The sequence below is a fragment of the Phocoena phocoena genome, chromosome 7, assembly GCF_963924675.1.
Source record: "Phocoena phocoena chromosome 7, mPhoPho1.1, whole genome shotgun sequence".
Taxonomy (NCBI): Eukaryota; Metazoa; Chordata; class Mammalia; order Artiodactyla; family Phocoenidae; genus Phocoena; species Phocoena phocoena.
In genome coordinates, this window is record NC_089225.1 from 11,873,165 (window position 1) to 11,897,343 (window position 24,179).

Below are 24,179 nucleotides of genomic sequence, written 5' to 3' on the forward strand. Positions count from 1 at the left end.
CAGAAGTGGTTAACGATAAGTAAAATTTACAATTCCCAAATGGACCTGCCTTCCACAGAAATACATCATAAACATGAACCGTCTTTTTTTTGTAACACACCAGAACCTGCAAAGCTCTTGTTCTCATTAACTGAAGGCACTGTGTGTGATAAATCCCTAAACCCCTTATTCGGAAAAGGGTCCTGACTTAATGTGTACATGATAAGATCTCCCATTTCGGCAAGAACTTCACCAGACTGTGCTCTTTGGTGCCAGTTGCCAAACGGGGGCTCCCTGAGGTGCCGGGGTCCACTTAAGCAGGCAAGGGGCTCGTGGGGCTGGAGGGAGGGGCCCACACACTGCCCAGGCCACCTTGGCTCTCACCGGACTCACCAACGACAGGCTGATGTGAGGGTCTGAAGCACGGGTCCTTGACAGCCCCACTGTGATCTGGCCACCCGTTCCTGCTGGGGTCTCCCTCTGACCTGCGAGCAGCCTGACTTTGGTTTTGAAGACAGGCGGATGCTGAGAAGGCGTGGGACCTGCCACGGGCCAGGCTGCCGGCCCCCTCAACCTGCACTCCAGTTCCTGGCTGCAGGGAGTGGACGGGGTGGTGACTGATGCTCGGTTTCAGAGTGCACTGCGGGAGAGTGGCTCTGTCTTCATACTTCCTGTTCAGGGAGGAAACCTCACTGGTGGTAATTAGTGGCTCAGAGTCAAGTCTCTTTGCTACAGGAACTGAGGCGGGACAGACAGCAGAACCCAGGATACATAAAATGAATAAACGTCATCCACTACAGGGCGGATTGCCTCACCACAGGGCTGTGTGTATGTGTGTGTATGTGTGTGTGAGAGAGAGAGAGAGAAGGAGAAAGAGAAAGAGAAAGAGAGGGACACCTTTACTTCTCGGATACAAAGCCGAACGTAATGGCTGCAGAAAATGGCAATCTACCAGTTGCTGGGTGGGTGATGCATTGCAATCACGGTGGCTGTCATTGGCTTAGTGATAACTCCTTACATTTTGTGCCAGCAAAGGCTTCACAGTCATCTTTACTTGCTAGTCTGTGCCCGTGGTGGGGAGAAAGACAGACAGACAGGAGGACCCACAGAAAGACAACCCTGTTCGGAGGGCAAAGCATGGATGGGGTGGGCCTGCCCGTGCCGGTGACCCTGCCCTGCCAGCGACCCTGGAGGCCACACCAACAGCACAGAGGGAGGCTAGAGGTTTGGAGGCTTTCGTATCATTGAAGTTAATTATGCCAAGTTCAGTCTCACGACAGGTGTATTTGATTGTTTTCAACTTGTTGGAAAACTGGCGATCTTGGGAAACTAGCTCTGAGTAACCCTGGGCATCTGGGCCTTTGATGACCAGAATACATCACCCTAGGCTCCTGACAGGTTTACTCTTATTACCAGCAATAGATCAGGGCCTGCACGGTTCTCCGCTGCGGCTCCTAAGACTTGTCACTTCTACTCGAGCGCACCCGCGTGTGGGCAGGGGCATTCTGGCATCTTCTGTAGTCCAGCCTAGGCCAGCACGTGCAGACTGACTTTCCCCTGCTCAGCTCACCCTGCCTCCTTCAGTCCCCGCTGCCCCCCACTTCTGCCAGGGCTGCTACCTCCACCTGAAGTCCTGACAGCCTTGTGGCCACCCAAATGCCGCTTCCCTAAAGACCCAGCCTGGGCCCTTGGGCCTGCCGGGTACCTCCCAGCCCCCCCAGAGTCCTGCAACCCTCTCCCCTGCTCTGAATACAGAGGCAGCTGTTCAGGTGGGAGATCTAGTTAGACAGATCTAGGTGTGAATTCAGGTTTGGCCGTGTACCAGCAGTGTGACCTTGGGCAGGCTATTTTCCTCCTCTGTTCTGATGGTTAAGTGAGACAGCGAACATGAAAGCCCCAAACCCACATCTTAGCATTGCTCTTACTTACGCATGTCCTGCGTTCCACTGTGGGCCACCGGCCACAGGCAGCCCTGGACTCTTCTCCCTCTGCCGCCTGGTAGCATTCTGTATCCTCACTCAGCTTCCCAATTGACTACAAGCTCCCTGAGGGCTCTCCACTCCTGTGTACCTACCCAGCCCCCAGCCTCAGCGAGGCTGGTAGACGCCTGCGGGCTGGGGGCTCTCAGGCAGTGCTCTAGAACAGTGAACACCAAATCGCCCAGGAGTTTCGGCAGTGGACTTCTGGGCAGCTCTATGTGTGGAGCCGCTGCCTGATGCAGTGGTTGGCGTGGGCTCAGCACGCTCTGTTCCCATCAGAGCTACCGGGTGGTCTCCTATCCCCTTGGAGAAGCTGCACAGTCAGGAAACCGCACTTCCTTCTGAAAGCAAACCCGCCAGGTATGAGCAGACAGGATGTCCTGGCACACCCCCATGGCTCCAGCTGTGATGTCCTGTCCCCTGAGGTTCTCCCTGAGTTCCCCCCAATCTTGGGATGCCCCCTCTCCCCTCGCTTGCCACACATAGCCACGCCAGATCAGAATGTTCAAGAAGAGTTGTAGCAAAAGTTACGGGAGGACAAAAGGCAGCCAAGCCAGAACTTACAAAGCAGTCAGGTCTCCAGCCTCCAGGCTTCTAATCCAGCAACACCAGGAGGGCGGGGCTTCCCCGAATGGAACGCCCTGAGCCCCCATCACAACCCTTGGCCACCTGGCCCGGCGCGTCTTGCTTTCTTCCCTTCCAGTTCCAGGCGCCACCTGACTTCCAGCCAGAGTGGAGCCATCTCCGCAGACCAGCCGCAAAGGGCGTGCCCTGACCTGCAGCAGCGGCTCAGGCCGCGTCCTGTGCATTACCGACCCACGTACACGTCCAACTGGGCGCCCGGGCTCAGCACAGGCCCCTTGGATCCCAAAAGGCCCGTTTGGGTGACTCCACAGGCCCTGTGTCTGGCCGTCCTGTCTTTGCGCAGACTCCCCCTGGAGGGCCCGTCTCACAGGGCCACCTGAAGCCCCCTAACATCCTCAGCTGTGAGCCCTGAGTCATTCAGCTTCAGAGAGACCTTCACCCCGACTGCAGGGCATGCTGTCACCCTCCCAAGCCCGCCAGTCAAATCACAGGCCTACCCTTCCCACAGCCTGACGGCCACCATAGGCATCGGACGCTCCAGTAACGGGAACGGTCTTCCCGTCACAGACCCAGCACATCGGCTCCCGGAAACCTGCTCTCTACACATGAACCAAGAAAGCTTAGGCCCACTCCCCGTGGAAAGCTTAGGAAGCCCATTCACCAGTCCCTAAATTCCTCTACATTTACCTGTGACTGATTTGATAGTCTTGGGGCTGCATTTTTCAGTTTAATCTAATCGGAGAGTTCCAAAAGGCTTAAAACTGTGCTGTGCTCCGACCCCACCTGGCTCTCGTTAAGTAGAAGAGGGAACAAGGAGTAAGTTACTGCCTGATTGCAGGACAATCAGTGCTCACCCGTTGCACGTTCTGCCCGGTGACTGTGGTGACCGATGAGGACAGACTGATTGGAAAGAGTAATTCTCTAGTGACAGTTTTCCACACCTGAGGAGGAGGGAAACATTTTGCTCTGGGTTGAAGTGCCAATGCAGGGGTTTAGGATCCTGCATAAATTAGCAGCCACCGATCCCACCCTGACAGCAGGCACAGTGGTCAATACCTCCAGCTAGGCGGGAGCCGTCTCCGCTTTGGAATCCTGACTTGCATTAGCTGTGGGACCTGGGCCTCAGCTGCCCCACTTGTATTCAGAAATAAGTGGAGGGCATGGGTTTTCGTGGGATGATAAATGGCAACCGACACTCATCCTGCCAGAAGTGGGACTCAGCCAGGTCCTGAGTGCCTGGCACCAAGTCAGTGCTCAGTAAATGTTGAAAGAATAAACGATGATGCAGAACTTGGACAAGCATATAGTTAGTGGTTAGGAGCACAAATCTGGCCTCAAAAGAATGGAGTCTCGTGTTCTTGGGCAAGTTACATGGCTGGGAGAACAGCACCGTCTACTTCGTAAGAGAGTCGGAAGGTTTAAGTGTGCTCACACACATAACATGCTTGGCATGTGGGAAGCGGGACGTTCAGTGATGACGACAATTGCCATTTCAGGTGTGAAGGAAGAGGTGCTCATGGCACGCCAAGGATGTGAAGGGCTGACATGCAGAGGTCTGGGAACAGCGGGGCAGGTTGGACGGGCAGGTGGGTCCAGCTGCAGTGAGCAGGCAGGTGGAAGTCAGACTTGAAAATCACCTAGAGCGCCCTGTCCCCCCAACCCTTGCCTCCCCACCTCCAAGTTCTGTAATCTCCACAGCTCCTAAATTGAGGCCTGGGCCCGAGGTCAGGTCTGCAACAGAGAAGGGGAGCATGGAGGCCACGCTCTAGTGAGCCGAGGGATTCAGAGCAGAAGAGCAATGAGCCTGGAAGGTCCCCAGTTGACTTTAACACAAACTCTGGGGGAAGGGGGAGGGATCTGATATTTACTGCACTCCTAAAACCCAGCACTTCACACGGTGCACATACACCACCCCCGGCAGGCATTATTGTTCCTGTTTTACAGGAAGATTATGTCCCAAGCCCTTAGCAAGGTTTCATAGACGAAGCAGGTTCAGAGAACTGAGGACTTGGCCAAGGCCACATGGTAAAGAGCTGTGATTCAGACTTGGGGGTCCACCTGACTGCAAAGCCAGATGCCCTCCCCTGCAGTCAGCCTCTCCACTGCTCAGGTGTGCGGCTTGGGCTTTAGTCCTTAAATTTCCCTTTTTAACTACCTGAAGCCCTGCCCAATACTCTGAGACGTCCAGCGAGGGAAGGGCCCTGAGTTAAGGACAAGAAACTTGAAGGGGAGAGGAATTTACCTGTTTGGCATCTCTAGGCTGGAGAGGGCACACCTATGGTCCCAGTGTGGCCAGGCCTCGTCCTGGGGAGCTCAGCGGGCTTGGGGCTGGCTGTCCAACCCTCTAGTGAACAAATGGCCCGGCCTGAGCTCCCTGCGAGCTCTGAGGCCAGGGTCACCCCATGCCAACTCCAGGCCTTCCTCCCCCAGGCCTGGCTGAGGCTACCTGTCCACCATTCAAGGCCTCCTTCGGGGAAACCTTTCTACCCCAGTGATAGCCCCTGCCCCACTACGTCCATTCATCCATCAGACATTGATTAAACACCTGCTCCAAGGTGACCCCTCTGCCGGCCACTGGGGATAGAGTGGGAATAGAGATGAGTTAGATACAGTCCCAGCCCTCCAGGCACTCCTGACTGGATGTAGGAGGGGTTCACTCTGCAGAATTGGATTCAGCCAGCTGTGGGTAGGACCTAGGCACCTGTTTTGTTTTGTTTTTTTTTTAAGAAACCATGCAGGTGACTGAAGGGGCACACCCAGGTGAGACTCTTTGGTCTTGTGGATATTCTGACCCCCAGTACTGCATCCTTCAGGCTGCCACAATCCTCTGAGAACATGGCCTGTCTCTTCTCCCACTAGCAGGCTCCTCTGGGCTCTCAAGTCAGATAAATCCTACTTTCGCAACTTGCTACCCGGGTATCCTTGCAAAATACCCATGCTCTCTGAGGCTCAGTTTCCCCGTCTTAAATGAGATAATTGGTGCCTTCCTATGCTGAGGACTAACTGGGATATTGTGCGCAAAGCAAGATGTCTGGCACAGATGAACGCACAATAAATGTCTGCTATTAATTATATCATCACTGCACTCTGATGGACAGAAATATTTCCCTGTGGGTATTTCCAGAATCCCTACTTCTGGAGCTTGAGAGGCGGCCCTGGAAACCTGCGAGGCCTCTCCGCGGAGTCCTCTGCCGGGGCTCCAACGAGACCTGTCTGCATTTTCCCCGTGGACCCAGCCTCCTGGCCCTCACAGGAAATATCAGCTTGTCGTACCCTCCCCTTCACCTATCCAGAGTGAACAAAGTTTCAACCACACCTCTCAGGGCAGCCTGCCCCCGATTTCGGGGAAACGGGCAAGGGAAATGGGGTAAGTCTGCCAGGCTCCGCAGGCAGAGCACACTGGTGCGTCCAGCCGCCTCCCGATCAAGGTCGGGAGCCCCCGCCCCTGCCGCCTGCCTAGCCCGCCCACCGCTCCCGCCCTCCCCGGAGACCGCGGGCCCGGAGCTGCGGGGAACCGGGGGCCGGACGACTTGGCGGGTCCGCGGGCTGGGGCGCGAGAGGCAGCAGCCCGGGGGCTTAGCGTGGCCCCTTCAGTCCGGCCCCCGGCGCGGGCCGCGTCCGGCCTAACCGGCCAGAGTGGCGCCTGAGGTTTGCGTCCCTGGGGAAGGAAGGCGCCCACGGAGTGGGGGACCCAGGACCCAGGTTCGCTGCCGCCGGGCACACGTGGCTCGGTGCCAGCGGCCCAGGTCTCCGGCACGCGCGCGGCGGCGCGCGACGAGGGCGCTCCAGGGCGGGCTCCAGGGCGGGGGGCGAGCGGGCGACGGGTCACTCACCTCTCAGGCCCGCCGCTCGGAGCAGCGGCGGCGGCAGAAGGTCCGCGGCGGAGGCGCTGGCGCTGCCCGGAGGCTCCTCCTCTCCCCCCGCCCCGCCTGCCCGCGGGGCCGGACCTGCGGGGGAGGTGGCCGCCCGCCAGGCCGCTGCTGCTTATCCGGCTCGGCCGCCTCCCTCGGGGCCACAATCGGAGAGCCGCAGGGTCCTCGGGCGGCAGGCACCAACGATCCTCCGCCCCTCAGCCCCTGGCCCGAGCTTCGGACACGTGTTGATCGGCGCCCCCTTCCCCGATTTAAAGGGTGCAGAACTCCCGGACCAACTCTTAACCGGGACAAGGGGGTCGTGTGGAGGCCAGGGTAACTTCTGGGACCCACTCGCTCCCTTCACCTGAGGGACATCTCAAATCCACGTCCATTGTATAACCGAGGTTGAGTGGCAGGCCAAGTTCACACAGGTGGCAAGAGGCCAGGGCACCAGAGTCAACCTGGCTTCCTTCCTTCCTTCCTTCCTGCGAGGGGAGCAGGCAGTACAGGCCCCTCCTGGACAAGGCCGCATCCCGGCCTTTGGTTCCTTGTTTCTCCTCTGTCCCTTGTCTACCCTTAGGGCAGAACTCTGACCCTCCTGAAGTCCTCAGTTTCAGGTCCTGGGAGCTGGTGGAGGGCCCTTAGGAGCTTGTCTCTATGTCTAGACTTCCTGGGCTTCAAACCACCCCTCTGCCCCTGAGAAAGATGACCTCCAGCCCTGGGCACTGTCCTCCCCTCCCCCATGCTAGTCGCATCCTGCACAGCAGTGAGTCAGGTGCAAGTTAAGGATATCTTTTGGGTACCTTTCTAGAGGTGTGTGCCTTCATCTGAAGCCCTTTCTCACCTACAACTTCACATCACGTGCTGCTGACAGCTCTACCTCCCCCTTTTACAGGTGAGGACATGGGGACCCTGATGGTTGTAGGGCACCAATGTCACTCATCTTCTGGGAGGCTGACCGGGGGTTACCTGAGCCCTGTGACTCTTTCTGGATTATTCCTGTAGTACATATTCCACCAGCCCTTGATAAAGAGCTTCAAATTACTCCAGGATAACAACCTGTTCTGGAGAGATAAGTCCTAGGGAGGGGTTATCTGATCCCTGAGACCAGAGAGGCAGCGGGCTGGGCCTCGGGAATGGCCCCAGAGCTAGACCACAATGGGGGAGGGGCAGACCTGGCGGGGTGGTGGGGTGAGGGGCCTCTCCTCCATCCTCCGACCCTGTGGAGACCCACCCATGAGCATCCAATGCTTCCTCACTTCCACAGGTTTCCTCCTGCCTAAAATACCTTCCTTCCCCAGCTCGCTGCTCTGCCAGGCCCCAAGGCCCAGGTCTGCTCCCACCTCCTTCGGTGACCCTCCTGCCCCACCCTGCCCCAGGACCTCTCTGAGCTCCTGTGGCAGTTCTCATAGGTCTTCATGCATTCAACACTCAGGGAACCCCACCATACCAGTGTTCCAGGTGCTGGGGACACAGATGCCCCATGCCTGGTTCTGGCCCTTGGATAGCAAGTTGCCTCTGCAGTGGGTTGTAGACTTTGGGGAGACAAGAATGAGTACCTAGCCCTCTTTGGTGCCCTTAGCATGGTGCCCTGCACATAGTAGGTACTCTTTAAGTATCTGCTCTGGCTTATGGGGGAGTCTCTGAGCACCCTTCCTGCAACTCCAAAGGGAGGCACAAGGAGATGAAGCTTGGGAAATGGAGACACTGAGAGGTCTTCCAGCATTCTCAAAGGATCTGTCCAGAATCCTTCCAAAGAGACCTGGTGGGCCTCTGAGGGGCTCCCAATGAGTTGGAGAGCGAGCTGAAGGCTGGAGTGGCAGAGATGCACCGAGGAATGTCCTAGTAGAGCATGAACTTCTGCAAGAGAACAATCAGGGCCTTGAAAGCCACAGCGAGGGAGGGAGGTGAACACCCTGCTAAGGCCAAACACCTTGGTGGACAGAGCACCACCCACGCCGTTGGGCTTTGGTGCTTCGCCTGTCTGTCTCCCTATCTCGCCTGGCATGGGGCCTGGTGAGGGTGAGAGCTCAATACATGTTTCCTGGGGCCAAACTCCTGGGAAGCAGACGAGCCCTCTGCTGAGCAGGGAGGGAGAGTGGCACTGACACTGGTTGAGCACTTCCTCTGTGCCAGACTCGTGTCCTTGGCCAGGCCAAGGGCAGAGCTGTTGGAGCCATCTTTTTGAGACATTTGTCAGATCATGTTACTCCTCGGCTCAAAACCTGCCCTGGCTCCCTGGTCTCTCGGAGTCAAAACAAAGTCCTGGTAATGGCGACCAGGCCCAGTGGGACCTTGTGTCCGGTTCCCCTCTCTCTGCTCTCTCAGCCCTGCGGTGCTGGCCTTTTCCCTCCCTCCTCTGGAGCCTTGCAGAATAATATCACCTCCATGGGACCCATGCCCGAATCATCCCCATCCGTCATCTGTGTACCCTGCCCTATTTCTTTTCTTTTCACTTAGCCTTTTTTCCTTCTAACACACTATAAAACACAACTTCTCTGTTTGCTGTTTATTAACTGTCTGCCCCCACAGAAATGTGAGCTCCCCCAGGGAAGGGAGTTTTATCTGCTTCCTTCACTTCTGTGTTCCCAGTGCGTGGATCAGAGCCTGGCACATAGTCGGTGCTCTGTAAATAGTTGTTGAATGAATGCACTGCCATTCTCAACCTTCTGCATCTCCCAGCATCTCTGGGAAGCTTCCCCAGGGCTCCTGCCCACCTCTGGTCTCCCCCCTTGCTTGCCCCAGAGCTAGCACACTGCAGGCATACAGGAGGCGCTCAGTACACGCACTGGTGGATATCTAGACCTGGAGCCCCTGGGTGTCAGTCTCCTGAGATTGCCCTTTTTCCTGAAGACAAGGCTACTCCTTTGGCTAAGAAAATGAGAGTATTCAGGAAGAGAATCTAGATTCATCTCCTACTTGGGCCAGAGAGAAGGCCAGAAGCTCCGCTTCTTGGATTGATCCCTCACTTATAAGCTGAGACAGAGCACATCCATTTCACAAAATAAATACTATAAATGACTACTAAATCAAGATGGTCACAAGAACCCGTGTGCTGGATGTATTTTGACAGCCTGGCTGGGAGCCAGGCCACCTGAACCTAGCCCTGCCCAGGCCGGGCTGTGGGCCCAGGGAAGGTGCCCTGGCCTCCACTGCCCAGCCCAGGCCAGGTAAGACTCCTCCAACCAAGCGTCTGGGCACAGGGAGCTGCTTCTTCCTGTGAAGGATGGAGAGGGGCTGCGGCTTGGGGTAGGGATTCTGAGGGAAAATGGAGGGGTTGTCTCTTCCTCCTTGAAGACCCAGTGGATGAAGCCACGTCTAAGGCACCCAGAGGTGAGGCAGGGCAGCGGGCGACGGGCATGGTCTGTGAGGGGCAGGCACCGGATGGGGAGGCAGGGCCTGGCGTTTAAGCTTAGACTGCCACGTGGCGGTTTACCTCGAGCCAATATTGTAAGGCGTTATAAGGCATGGCTAACAGAGCACCGGGCACCGCCCCTGCCCCTGCACCCCAGGGCTTGGTACTCTGCTTTTGCATAAGGCTCGCCCTCCTTCTAGTTCTCTATTGAAACATGAGCTCTCTCCAGAAGAAAAGCTCCCTGAGCTCAGTGGGATGAGAAACTGCGCTTCCACGAGAGATTTAACTGTGTCAGCACGAGTGTGGACAAGGTTCGAAAGGCAGGTGCTTTCAGGGGGAGGGGTGGGCTGCAGCAACCATTCTGCTAAGGAAGCTCTGGCACATGGTATGTACTTAATCTCTGTGTGAGACCAGGCATCTGGGCTTGTGACTGGACATCCGTGGCCAGCGGGAACTGTGGTAGCACTGCGTTGCCTTCAGTTGGGGGGAGATCGCATAGGTGCACAGCTAGAGAAGTCTGGGCTTTAGCCCCTTGCTCCAAGGGTGGTGCACGTGGGGGCCTGGGAGGTTTTTACAATGGCAGAGTCTCAGACCCACCCCAGATCTGAATCAGAAATGCATTTTCACAAGACCCGCCGGAGATGGTATGCACATTAAAGTTTGAGAAATTAGGGTCTACAGCACAGATGAGAAAACGGATAACTCCCTGAATACCTGGGCCAGGGCAGATCATCAGGACCCTGTACTGGGCTGCCTTCTCCCGCACTGGGTGGTTCTTTAATATCATCCCCTTTGCTTTCTCAAAGGTCCTTGTGAACCAAATAAGCCTGATTTCGTGCGCTTCTGAATTCTTATAAATATGAAGTAAGTGACCTGTCCTGCACAATACTCAGTGCCTATTATACAAAGCTCTGAGAAAAAAATATAAGACTAGTATGCGTATTCCTTTCCAATTGCTGATCTTATTTCCCTTTTTTTTTTTTTTTTAACATCTTTATTGGGGTATAATTGCTTTACAGTGGTGCTTATTTCCCTTTTTACCATGGCGACTAGGATAGTCAGACCCATATTCATGACTATATTATCCTTACTAAATGTATTTAAGTTCTGCTTTATTTTCCCCCAGCCCATGATTTTCTGTGTCTAGTTTACTATTAACTGTATCGTGAAGCTCTTCGTTATAAGGTGTTCTAAGTTGCTTTTGGAAAAAGCCAATTGTTTAAGCAAAATAAATAGGCAACATCTGTGTGCTACAGTGGCAAATTCTTTTTCCCCTGGGTGGCCATTACCCTTTCATGGCAAGAACAGGGTCATTCCTATCCTCTGCTGGATTTTTGAGAAGAGGACGGAGGGCTTGGGAGAAGGATGAGTCCATGGACTTCTGCCCAAAGTTACTGAGAAAAGAAAGCCCAAAAAGCTAGGCGACACTGGGGAGGTGGCGGTGGGGTATTGTGACACTCAGCCTGTGCTCCTGCCTGCTCTCTCCCTGCCAGTCAGTTCCCAGCTCACCTGATTGGGGGTGCAAGGTGCTGTCCTCCATGTCAGGCGACTTTTCCCAGCCCGGGGCAGGGGCCCTGCTCACCAGGGGCCCCAGTGGCAGGCTCTCCATGTGCTGCTTCTTCTGCTGCTAGGCCCCCTATTGGGTGGCCAGCGCTCACTAGGCATGGCGTGGGGGGTGGGGCGTGGGGAGAGTCAGCTGAGGCTGCTCAAGGGCAGGAGGGTCAGTGCCCGGCCCAGCCCAGATGGGCGTCACTGACCTCAGGGTTATCTGCAAACACACTGTGGTCAGCAGCCCAGATAAGCCCTCCCTCCAGCCCTGGGGATGTTTTCAACCGGCTTAATTCTCCGCTTCCTGGATCTTGGCTCCCAAGGGGAGGAGGGAAGTGGCAATTTTGAAGACCCACCTTGAGCCAAAGACTGTGCCACGTTTAAATCACCTGCTTTAAGCCCCATCCAGACGTTGTGAGGTGAATGGAATCAGCCTCATTTTCAGATGAGGAAAGCATCCTGCAGTGAGGAAATGGTAGAGCTGGGACTCGAACCAGGTCTGCCTGACCACCGGGCAGGCTACCTCTGCCTCACGAGGTAGATGGCTCCTGTGGGCAGTGGCCAGCACACCTTGCGCCAAGGACCGGGGCCAGCTCAGTGTTGGGGGAGAGCAGGGGCGGTCCATGCAGCGTGACCAAAGGGGAGACGAACCTGGGTCACTCCCAAATGCTTGTAGCCCTGTCCCACCTAGGTGAGAGCCTATGAGCCATACCTCCCCGGCCTCTCAGAGGTGACGGCTCCACCAATGTGTCTACCCGAGATCTGCACAGCCTGGAAGCAGGTCTGTGGAATGTGAGGTAGGATTTCAAGAGTCTGGTTCTTTCCAGTCTACTGCCTGACTTCATTGACATGCACAAGCGAGCCATCATCTCAGAGTCATGTGTAGATGTTTGCTGGTCCCTGGCAGCATGTAAGAAGCCAGGTCCCTGCAGGACAAATAAGGGAGATAGTGGGCCAAATCTGGTACATGTGCCAAGGGCCACGGCCACAGTCAGCCAGGTACTGGGGCCTCCAGGGAGGAGAGGGACCAGGCCTTGGTCTTTGGAGGCATCTGCAGGGCAGAGCACCACATTGACCTGGGTCCCAACGTGGTCTCTCCACTGAACCTTGGTTTCCTCAGCTGCAAGATAAGAGTATATACCTCCTCAGGTGGTTGTGAGAATGAGGTGATAAATTGCTAGCAAAGTGCCTCGTGCTTAGCAGGTGCTCAATAAATGTAGTCAGCCATTAAGGAAGAGTGAGAAGGGCAGATGGCTGAAAGAGCCATTTCCATAAGAACTGCACCTATTGTCAGGCCCCTCTCTTCCCCCTTCGAAAAGTCTTCCTTCTGTGTCCTGATCTAAACTCTCCCTGCCTCAGAGAAGCCCTCAGGGAACTGGCTCTCCTCTGACCCCATGTCAAGGACCCCCAGGGGAGCAATGAATGCCAGCTACATCTGCCCCGTCCCGTGGTCAGCAAGCACTGTGGGCCTCCTAGCCAGCCTCCGGGCCGACTGTAGAATCTTCTTCCTGGGTCTTCCGCTCCTGTCAGCTCGAGGTGTCTGAAAACATAGTGTCTGAAAGTTCCCCCACTGCCTTGAGAGTCCTGTGAACAGGCCCTGCCCTGTGCCTGATCTGGGGGGTCTCTGAAAAGTGCTGCAGCAGATGGGGCTGGGGACGAAGGGGACAGATGAAGAGAGGCCTGGTTTGCCTATGGGTGAAAATCGAGGCTTCATCCTGCTGGCCCCGGGGGGCCAGGAAGATTTGAAGAGGCATGAGTGTGTGTGATAATAATAGCTAAGGGTTTTTGAGGCGTCCTGTACACCAGGCACTGTTCTAAGCACGTTAATTGTATTAACTCATTTAATCCTCGTATGGTCAGGCCATTCAAGATGGCTGTTCTCTTGTTCTCTGTATGTCCCCTCCTCAACCGGGCCCTGCTCCACTCACATGACTAACTAATCATTTTTATGGAGCTTAATTAGTCCCTGGTAACTGATAAGCCCACCTGACTTCAATTCCCCTATAAATGGTAGCCTCCTTCTCCCCTGAGTAGCAAAGACTGCTGTCATGTCCCATCTACCATCTGCCACAGGTGGTGGGGTGTCACTCCAGGACCCTTTGTGTAAGATCCCCCTGTCCAATAAACTATCTTATTTAATTTATTTATTTAATTAATTTGTGTTTTTGGCTGCATCGGGTCTTAGTTGCAGCACGTGGGGTCTTCGTTGAGGCGTGCGGTTTCTTTCATCGCGGCATGGGCTCTTCCCTGTGGCGTGTAAGCTTCTATCTAGCTGTGGCGTGTGGGTTTCCTCTCTCTAGTTGTGGCACGTGAGCTCCAGGGCACATGGGCTCTGTAGTTGAGGCGCTCGAGCTCAGTAGTTATGGCACGCGGTCTTAGTTGCCCCGTGGCATGTGGGATCTTAGTTCTCTGACCAGGGATCGAACCCGCGTCCCCTTCATTGGAAGGCAGATTCCTTACCACTGGACCACCACGGAAGTCCCTGTCCAATAAACTATTGATATCTCTGTTGCTGTCTCTGGGCTCTTTCTTTGGTCTCGAGGCTGGGCAGCTGCAAGGCTTGCAGGCCTGCAGGGTGCAGCCCTACAGTCTTCATGGTACATTTTCCCCATTTTCAAATGAGGAAACAGGTATGGGGAGGTTAAGTCACCTGCTTAACGGGAAACAGATAGTGGTAGAGCTGGGATTGAAATGCCATGGATGTGTTTTGGTGCCCACCCCCTACCACTACCTTCCTGTTGTCCGGAAGCTGTTCATTTCCAAAGCTCCTCTCTCTCTGGCAGCCGTGGGGCTGGATCATAAAAGGCACATGAGAGGCTCGGAGGGGCTGTGTTTTGAAGTCTACTTAGAGGACACAATAAGTCTAGTGAATCTTGTGTGTTGGGAGCCCCTCATCCAGGCCTAAGGGCTGCACATTTAATCAGAGTTCAAAGCAACTGCCCAAGCAGACCTCTGGCTGGGGGTATAAAGGGGGTTCAGAAAGGTCATTTAGCCGAGGTCAAATCTCTTGCCTTCAGGAGTCCAGGAAGGGAAGTGACTGCAGGACCCGTGGTCCACCTACTGACTTTGATACCTGGTGAGAACACAAGGCTTTTGAAGTGACAAGGATCTAGGTTTGATTCCTGAGCCTCAGTTTTCTTATCTGTAAAATGGAGACGATGACAGCAGGGGAGTAAACCAAGCGCAGATGGTACAATTAGGCTTGAACACAGGTTAATTCCCCACCTCCCCTCACCTACACTCCTTGGTTCCTTATTCTCCTCTGCCTCAATCAATCCCCTGGATTCCATTGCCTGAGGGGATGGGAGGAGGATGCTAGGACGCAGGGTACACTCTGTCCCTTGGCCCTGGCCCAGTCCTGGCTGGAAGGCCTGAAGTGGGTGGCGGCAAGGTCCAGTCTTCCCTCAGCTCTCCCCTCACAATCTTTCCTGAAGTTCCAGGAACCCTCATTCTCCAAGGGTGGGAAGCAGGGAGGGACCCGTCTTTCCCCTTTCTGCTCCAGGCTCATCTGGCTACTCTGCTTCTGGAACTGCTCTCTGAAGCCTGGAGCCTCCTGGGCATGTTCTCCAGCTCTGCTGGAGTTGTTGAACCCAAGTTCATGTGCCCGACACACAGTGAGGCCAAGCAAATCAAAACGTCGGAGTTTGGAGCAGAGAGAGTTTTATTGCAGGGCCGAGCAAGGAGACCGGGGACTCATGCTCAGAAGACCTGAACTCCCTGATTGTTTTCAGGGAGTAGTTTTTATAGGCAACACTGGGGTGAGGGCTGCAGGGTACATGACTTTCTTCTGATTGATTGGCGGTGAGGTAGCAGGGTGGTGTTCCAGAATCTTGCTCTGAGCATGAAGTCACCATCCTCCACATGGAAGGGGTGAGGGCTTAGTTCCTGTAGAACACTCAAAGATGTGTATCAGGTTGGTATCCCTTGAGGAGGAGCTAGGACTCTGCTTTATCACTGCACTGTTGTTTCTCGACTGCTTTTCCTCTGATTCTGCATTCCCTTACTTCTCTAATTAGTAACTGTTTGAATCTGCCCTTTGGAACTCACAGAAGGTCTAGAAGGCTGAAGCCTTTCTCTACAAATAAGAAATGGAGGACATGGAAAGGCTTTTGTACGTGGGAGGGCCCTGCAGGGTCCTGCTCAGTTTTTCAATTTTCAATCCTCCCTTTTCTTTCTTTCTTTTTTTTTTTTTTGGGGGGGTACGCGGGCCTCTCACTGTTGCGGCCCCTCCCATTGCAGAGCGCAGGCTCAGCGGCCATGGCTCACGGGCCCAGCCGCTCCGCAGCATGTGGGATCTTCCCGGATCAGGACACGAACCCGCGCTCCCTGCATCGGCAGGCGGACTCCCAACCACTGCGCCACCAGGGAAGCCCCCCCTCCCTTTTCTTTGATACTCCTGCATCTTGAGGAGAACATGTGCAAGACAAGAAAGGGAATGAAGTCTTGGATGGAGAGGTTAATCATGAACTTGGTAGAGGAACTGGGCTTTAGGGGGACTCAGTTTCAATGGGACCACAGGCATGCCAGCTCCTCTGGTTCTGGTTCCAGCTCTGCTGCAGCCACTGTGACCTTGGCTGAGGCTCTTCCCCTCCTTGGGCCTCTGTTTGTCCAGATATAAAATGAGGGTGGGTTTCAAATGCTCTGAGGAGCCTGAAGTCCCTGCAGATGCCTCTACGGGGTGAGAGACTAGTCCAAGGGTGGGACTCCAGGCTGTGCCCACCCCTCTTCTAGAGCAGGGCTACCATTACCTGCCTCTGTGAAATCAAGTTGAATGACCTTGGATTAGACATCTGGAAAGTCCCCTCCACATTTAAGATTCTAATCTGGTTAAATTAGGGCTACTGATCAGTGGGGAATGATTGGAGTTGCCAAGACCTGCCTTTCCCAGGTACTGGGAACTTCTGGTGGTCACAGCTAAAGGCAGTGGGTAGTAGGACCTGATGGGGGTTCGGGGCAGCAGGTAGGTGAGGGCGAGGAGGGGAAGCGCAGGCCCGTGGGAGACATTTTCTGCTGGAGGTGGGGCAGAGACTCTGGGTACCCTCTTGACATGAAGCCCAGGGGGCCACACCTCTGCTGGTGCCCTTTCCTGGAAAGCAGAGATGCAGAAATGAAATAATTGGCTACAAGGCACAGGATATGGTGCTTACGCAAATTTATGCAAATAACACGCGTATGAAGCTGGCCTTAGGCTGCGTTCCCTGGGATGGCAGCTGGGATGGGGTGCCTCCCCTTTACTTCTGACTTTGACTCAGGCCCCTGAGGACTTCACAGGGAGAGGCCCATAGCCTTGCCTTTGCACAATCCCACTTCTCAGTGGGCTTAAGCCAAAGACAAACAACTATGGAGTGCCTACCATGAGTAGGTCTCACTGTGTAGGAAGGCACCAGGGCCACCGAGGGGGCACCGGAGAGGAAGATTGCAGACAGTCTGATTTGGGACAATGTCTTCATTCCATAGAAAAGGACAGTGAGGCTTGGAGAGGTGGGGTGAATTTCCCCATCACCCAGCTAGAAGTGACAGGACTGGAGTTCAGTCCAAGGCTGTCTGATTCTGACTGCATGCCCCTTCACCATGACCGCAGTCTACAGTGCTGTGCTACCTGACAGCTAAATACTATTCCATGTGTGCATACATGTGGGAATGGGGTCACGTAGAGTCTCCAGATCCCTGCACTGGGACCCAGGCCCGCCTAACGTGGTAGCCCTGGGCCACGTCCCCATTCCCAGACTCGGAGCCTAGAGCTTAGTAGGTGCTCAGTTAATGTTTTCAGGAATGCCTGAAAGTTTATCTTTAGTGTAGGTACTTAGAGTCTAGTTCAGCTACTCAAGGTATTTGTTGCCCTTAAGTCAGCCTGGTCCAGGCCTGGCCATACCAGGAGGATAGCTGGGGGTGGGGTTTTCTTTCTGCAGAGAATGGATTTCTATTAGCTGGTCAGGTCATGGGCAAAGCAGCTGTGGGAAAGTAGGGGCCTTCAGAATTGGGCAAAGGAGGTCCGTCCCGGGGCTGGAGAGTGTTGACCTGAATGGTCAGAGAAGGAGGGGCAAGGGTCCCAGCCAGTGGGCGTTGAGTGGCAACTTCCCTTGTCCCCTCTCCAGCCCCTCCCCATTCCAACTTCAGTGCTAGGGGATCACACGGGCAAGGGCAAGAATAGAGTGGAGTTGTAAGGTCAGTCAATTGTAAGGTTATGAACTGCGTGTGAGTTGTAAGATCTGTGTGAGCTAAGAGTGCCGGACTTGGGTTAACTCCAAACTTTGAGGGATGTTTTCCTCAGAGTCATGGTTGGGCCTAGTTGTGCCGTGGGCAATCAGGGATCCCATTCCTTCTCCAAAGCCAGTGGGGTCATCAGTGGTCCCCAGTGAGACAGCTGTGCCCACACAAGTGCACACATGGCCATCTCATAAGGTCATTTGCAACGTGGTGGTTAGACCAGAGGCTGGAGGAAGGGCCTCATGCAGGAGCCCTTGGAGGCAGCTTTCTGGGAAATACTCAGAAATAATGGGGGGCGATGGCAGGTATACTTTGAGAGGGGATAACTTTCTGGGTAGATGATGGTAGAGACTTGTGGTACAAAGACTTCAGCCTAAACAGCAAGGGTATTTTCTTTTTGGGATCACAGGCTGATGGGCTCAGAAACCCTGTGGACTGGTCAGACACAGCATGGATAGACACCCACGGAGGCCAGTGCGATGATGGCACAAGGTGTGGCCAGAGCTGGCAGGGGCTGGGGAGTCCAGGCAGAACTGGTGGCAGCTCTGGGGTCCCTGGGCCCAGCGTCCAGCCCCCTTTTACTGCCAACCTCTGAGCACTGGAATCTCCTCTCAAGCAGCATTTACTTCAGAATCTGACTGGTTCCCCAAGTGAAATAAGACACAGCTTTTCACTTTCCCAGGCTTTTCATGCAGGGACCAGGTAAGTTACTGGTAAAATAAGCTGCCAAACCACAAAGCAGGGGCTCAGGTCCTTGGCAGAGGGCAAACGGCAGTGGCTGGCAGTGTGGTGAGCCCGGCTTGGGGGCAGCGCTGGGCTTCTTGCCCAAGCAGGGCAGAAGTGAGGTGCCTGAGCACTTAGGTAGGGCTGGAGGCCCAGTCCGTTTCCCAGACCATTAGCAAGGCGAGCAACTGTTGAAAAATTAACCACAGGCCTAGGTAATGCACTTTGCAGAGGAACATCCCCTCAGGGGCTCCAATGCACAGCGTGGGCCCGAGAGACGGGCCAGTGATGGGCAGGGCTTTTGGAAAAGAAGAGACAGTGGAAAGACATGGATCCTGCCTCATAGAGCCTTTCCCAGGAGTGTGGTTGAGGCAGTGACCCTGAGGACTGGGACATCTCTTTCATGGTCCCCACTTAAGACTCAGGTCTGGGAAGCCATCCTCGACCCTCCTCCAAGGCTCTGTTCTCTCACCTCGAGGGCGTTCCCCTGCGGCACACACTCTTAAGCAGGCCCACATTCCCCAGTCAGCCCCCAAAGGTGCTTTCTTAAGGCGGAAGTCCAGTCGGTTGGAAACTCTCTTGGGCAGAGATCCTACCTGAGCTGGGGCAGGAGAGAGCCCGGGTGAAAGGCCAGGAGGCCCTGGTGTTCCCTCTGCCTGGCGCTGGGTCCCCTCACCTGCCAGCCAGCTCTCCCGTGCGTGCGCTGGTTGCTCCACTTTCATTATCTCTAACGTCTTCAGCACCCTTCTAGGCCGGCCCTCAGCATCTGCCCATTTCTCAAGCAAGAACACTGATCCTCCAGCAGTGAGAGCTGAAGAAGCCACGTGGCAGATGGTGCTACAAACAGGCAAGCTCAGGGCTGCACTGAGTGCGAATTTGGCCTCAACCCTCTCCTTGCTGAGGGAGACAGCACCTGAGACCCGAGGTTTCTTCCAGGCTCAAGCTCTCCCCTTTCAGTTGACAGATTTCATATTGGAAAGCTTTTGATGGGTGGTTGGTTTGTCAAATGGGTACAAGGCGATGACTTTCAGGCTCTTTCACAGGGTCGTAGAATCCACCCAGTACATATATACTCAAATATAGGTTATAGATCCACACCTGAAACAAAAGGGTTAGCAGACAGGGCTTCCCTGGTGGCGCAGTGGTTGGGAGTCTGCCTGCCAGGGCGGGGGACGCGGGTTCGATCCCTGGTCCGGGAGGATCCCACAGGCCTTGGAGTGCCTGGGCCCCGTGCGCCGTAGTTGCTGAGCCTGCGCTCTGTCTGTGGCAACTGCGGAAGCCCGCACGCCTGGATGCCTGTGCTCCGCAAACGGGGGAGGCCACTGCAGGGAGAAGACCGCACGCCCCGGCGAGGAGTGCCCACCGCTCCCTGCAACTGGAGAGGGCCCGCGCACAGCAGCGAAGACCCAACGCGACCAAAATGAATAAAAATATAATTTAATTAATTTAAAAAAGTGTTAGGAGACAAAAGTTAGCCTCACCACGTGGGATAAGACCTGATATTTAAACTTTTATTCTCTTCCGCTTCATTAAAGAAAAAGCTTGTGCTCTGTGACCACCTAGAGGGGTGGGACAGGGAGGGTGGGAGGGAGACACAAGAGGGAGGGGATATGGGGATATATGTGTATGTATAGCTGATTCACTTTGTTATACAGCAGAAACTAACACAACATTGTAAAGCAATTATACTGCAATATAAGATGTTAAAAAAAATGTTTTTAAAAATAAAAACCTTGTTGACCCAACCCCTAATAAAGGTGTAGACTGAAATTTGCAAACACCGGCAGGCAGCCACGTACACCTGGTCAGGAAGTGGTGCCGCCAGCACGCTCTGGTCGCTGTGGTGGCAGGTTGTGGCATTTCAGGATCCGTACGCTGGGGCCTGTGTAGGTGAGAAACAGGTGGAAGACTGTCCTAGCCACGTGACTCTCGAGCCTGTAGCCCAGGGAGTGCCTGGGGTCTGAGGCATCTACTCTGCATCTCTCAGGGACCCAGCTTCCCTAACCTGCCTGGGTGGCTTTGACTTAGTCATTCTCTCTGTTCTCAGTTTCTTATCAGGGCACTGAGACAGCTGTAGTTGATAACACCCATGGGCTGCTCCAGCTTGGATGTTCTGGGATTGCTCCAACTTTAACTTGACTTTCTAGGCTGTAAAGTTCTGCCTTCCCTCAGGCTGGAGGCACTGAGGGAAGAGCCACCAGGGGCCGAGAGGGGCTGGCAGCACTGCAGGGGCAGTTGGGCAAAGGTGAAGGATGGAGAAGTGGGTAGGCCTTGGGGGGGCTGGCAGCCAGGTCTGAGGCCTCCTGTTGTTGTTCTGGGCACTCAGGAAGCATCGCAGGTGGGGAGTCAGGCTGCCTGATATGCCCCTCTTTTCTGGGCCTCCTCCAACCCTTCGGATGTCAGCATCTAGGAACGTAGTCACGATTACACACCTAGACACCACAGCCAAGCTTCAGACCCGCTCACCCTGTTCTCAGAGCTCTTCATCACTTAGTGGGCAATTCCATCTCTTTTGTATTGGAACAGGGGGATGTTTCTTTAATATGGAGGAGAAGTATATTATTTTTAAAGACAGGCTACAATCTGAGTGTCCTGGGCTAGAAGGAAGGCAGAATTCCTCTCAGGGGGGGAAAGAGAGAGAGGCCTGCTCCTTTGGGATGCCACCTTTGCCATGAAAGGCAAACTCCTCTCTAAGCCTTCACTTCACACCTGGGAGAAGAGGGACCAGACTCATGGGAGATACATTTTCTTGTACTTTAAATAACAGGAAGTTTGCCTTTCAGGCAACCTGGGAGACAGGGTTCGGAGCCAGAGCTCAAACTCAGGCAGAAGGCAGACCTAGAGAGAAAAGGGTCCCTGAAACAGGATGGCATCTAGGAGCTTCTTTCTGGAGACTGTGCTGTGGGACTTTCTGCTCAGCGTTTTCCATGGGCTGTGTTCTGAGACTTCGGTGAGCGCGTGTCTCGAACACCTGCGTGTAGTTTGCAGGCTCTGGGGACTGAGGAAAGGGGAGCAGGCTATGTCCATGCCAGGCGCCTGGGACATGGAGCCAGAGCTGTGGAAGCCCCGCTGATGGCTGGGAGCAGGCCGCTGTGCCGACTGGTCAGGACAACATGAGCCCCTGAACATTCAAGATGCTCTGGTCCCGGAACGTTTGGGTTTCATGGCCGTCTCTCCCACCAGCCCTGCAGAGTGGTCATGCCTTGTGCAGCACCCACCAGACTCGCCTACCACTGTCCTTCGCTGGGTGTTTGCTAACTCTACCTATTTTTCTTTAAGCTGGGAAATCAGTAATGAAAAGCCACGATCCCCTAAAGGAATCACTTACTGTCTTATTTTGCCTTTAGGGTCCTTTCTTCTTAAGAGACAAGTAATGAGAGGTCACATTCACACAACGCTTACAGGTGCGAGACTCTGTCATATATATGTCCTGACATACATTATTTCATCAAGTCTCATGGGCAACCCATGAACTGGGCTCCATGACTATCACCCTCATTTTATAGATGAGGAAACTGAGGCACTCCCCGGTGCCATAGACGTCACCACTCTCTCTAGTGAATAGCTCTCAAACTGGAGTATGTCTCTTGAATCATTTCTGATTAACTCAGTGGTTCTCATCTGGGCCAATTGTACTCCCTTCCCCCCTCCCAGGGAACATTTGGCAATGTCTGGAGACATCTTTGGCTGTCATAGCTGGGAGGGTGCTACTGGCATCTAGTGGGTAGAGGCCAGAGAGGCTGCAGTGCATAGGACAGCCACTCCACAACAAAGCACTGTCCAGCCCAAGAAGTCAAGAAATTGAAAAACCCTGGATTAACCAAAGGCCCTCTGAACCTGTCAGAAGCCCTCTTGTTTGGTTGTTTTTGTCTTGGTGTTTCTTCTCCTTCCTTGTGTCCCATCCCCTCTCTCCTGCCCAAGATCCTACGCCACATCCAGGAAGCCCTCATGAGCTGCAGCCCACAGCTCTCTTGCTCTCTGGCTCTGGCTCAGATCCCTGGGGCATGTCTCAGCCTGGAGTGCCACCTCAGGCTGGTGTGCATGTGGTGTATTTGCGGGGAAAGCTCAGGGAGCAGAGTGAGGGGCTGAGGGAGTGAAATGGAGAAGGAGGAAAAGCCAAGTCAAGGGTATGTTGTTTGACACGCTCTCCATCCTGCTGGAAGCTTCTGGGGAGTTTATGTTCTTCTGCAGACGCCCCAGCCTCATGGCCACTGAGAGCTGTTCCATGGATCCTTAGCTATCCTGCACTTCTGAGCTGGGGGCAGCCTGGGCGTCGCTGTGGTCAGAGGGGATGTTCAGGGAGTGTGAGATGGGGCACTAGAGGTACAGCAAGGGACAGACGCAGTGGGCCAGCACTGAGACCCCCATCACACCATCCGCAGACATTGACACACATACCTGGTGAGTGTTGGCATAAGCCCTGCCTTCAGGCACATCACTGTCTGGCTGGGGACGAAAGAAAAATCCTTCCAAACAGCTGGTGAGGCCAGGACTTTACATAATCCAGTTTCACAATGAGTGAGCAACAGATGACAATGTCAGAACTGGAAAGAGCTTCAGAGATCCTTTGTTAGGGCTTCCCTGGTGGTGCAGTGGTTGAGAGTCTGCCTGCCGATGCAGGGGACACGGGTTCATGTCCCGGTCCGGGAGGATCCCATATGCTGCGGGAGCGGCTGGGCCTGTAAGCCATGGCTGCTGAGCCTGTGTGTCCGGAGCCTGTGTTCCACAATGGGAGAGGCCACAACAGTGAGAGGCCCGTGTACTGCAAAGAAAAAAAAAAAAAAAAAAGACCCCTTGTTAATTCTAGCTCAACCTTCTCACAGGGAAAATTGAGGTTCATGTATTCATTTGTTCAACAACTATGCCCATTTTATTACAGTAAAATGAGAGCGAAGTTACGTGTCTTCAGAAGGCAGCCTGTGCATGAGGGATTCACCATGAAGTCCTAGAGAGCTGGGCGGGGTGGGGGGTAGGGGGTGAGGGTGGGCAGGGCCAGCTCAGAGTGCCTCTACTGACTTACTACACCACCTGGAGGGTGAGTCCCCGTTATTTTGGACACATCAAGGAAGACCTGGCCTTTGGTGGAGTCTTGGCTCATCTCCCCCAGTTGTTAATGGGTATCGATCTGCAAACAAAGTCTTAAGTGCAAGAGATGAGAGCTCTGTTTAAAGAGCGAGCATCAGTTCTTATAGAATTTGGAGTCCTACAGTAATATGGATTCTCCTTTCTGTGTCTGTACTTCTGGTTCTGTTTAACCTTGGGCAATTCATCTTTCCTCTCTCTGAACCTAAATTTGCCCATGTCTTTAACCCAGTAGAGCTTTTCCAGAAAGGCATGCTTTGTTGAATGCATGAACCAACCCATAAAACAATCAGTGGAAGCAGCCTTGGAGATAATCTTACCCCATCTCTTGTTTAAAGATAGGGAAACTAAGGAGACCTTCAAGATGGCAGAGGAGTAAGACGCGGAGATCACCTTCCTCCCCACAAATATATCAAAAATACATCTACACGTGGAACAACTCCTACAGAACACCTACTGAACACTGGCAGAAGACCTCAGACCTCCCAAAAGGCAAGAAACTCCCCACGTACCTGGGTAGGGCAAAAGAAAAAAGGAAAAATAAGAGACAAAGGAATAAGGATGGGTCCTGCACCTCTGGGAGGGAGCTGTGAAGGAGGAAAGGTTTCCACACACTAGGAAGCCCCTTCGCTGGTGGAGACTGTGGGTGGCGGAGGGGGGAAGCTTCAGAGCCGTGGAGGAGAGCACAGCAACAGGGGTGCGGAGGGCAAAGCAGAGAGATTCCCGCACAGAGGATCGGTGCCGACCGGCACTCACCAGCCCAAGAGGCTTGTCTGCTCACCCGCCGGGACGGGCAGGGGCTGGGAGCTGAGGCTCGGGCTTTGGAGGTCAGACCCCAGGGAGAGGACCGGAGTTGGCGTTTGAAGA

At 54.3% G+C, this 24,179-nt stretch overlaps 1 protein-coding gene across 1 annotated transcript in view; it reads right to left on the minus strand.

Moving 5' to 3' along the window:
- The window catches only part of STEAP3 (STEAP3 metalloreductase), a 45,705-nt gene extending 34,317 nt beyond the window's left edge, over positions 1–11,388 (minus strand). Inside the window, exon 1 of the mRNA XM_065880641.1 lies at positions 11,262–11,388. Coding sequence (XP_065736713.1) covers positions 11,262–11,361 — 100 coding nt within the window. The 5' untranslated portion in view covers positions 11,362–11,388. The remainder of the gene's footprint in view (positions 1–11,261) is intronic.
- Positions 11,389–24,179: the final 12,791 nt, after the last annotated feature.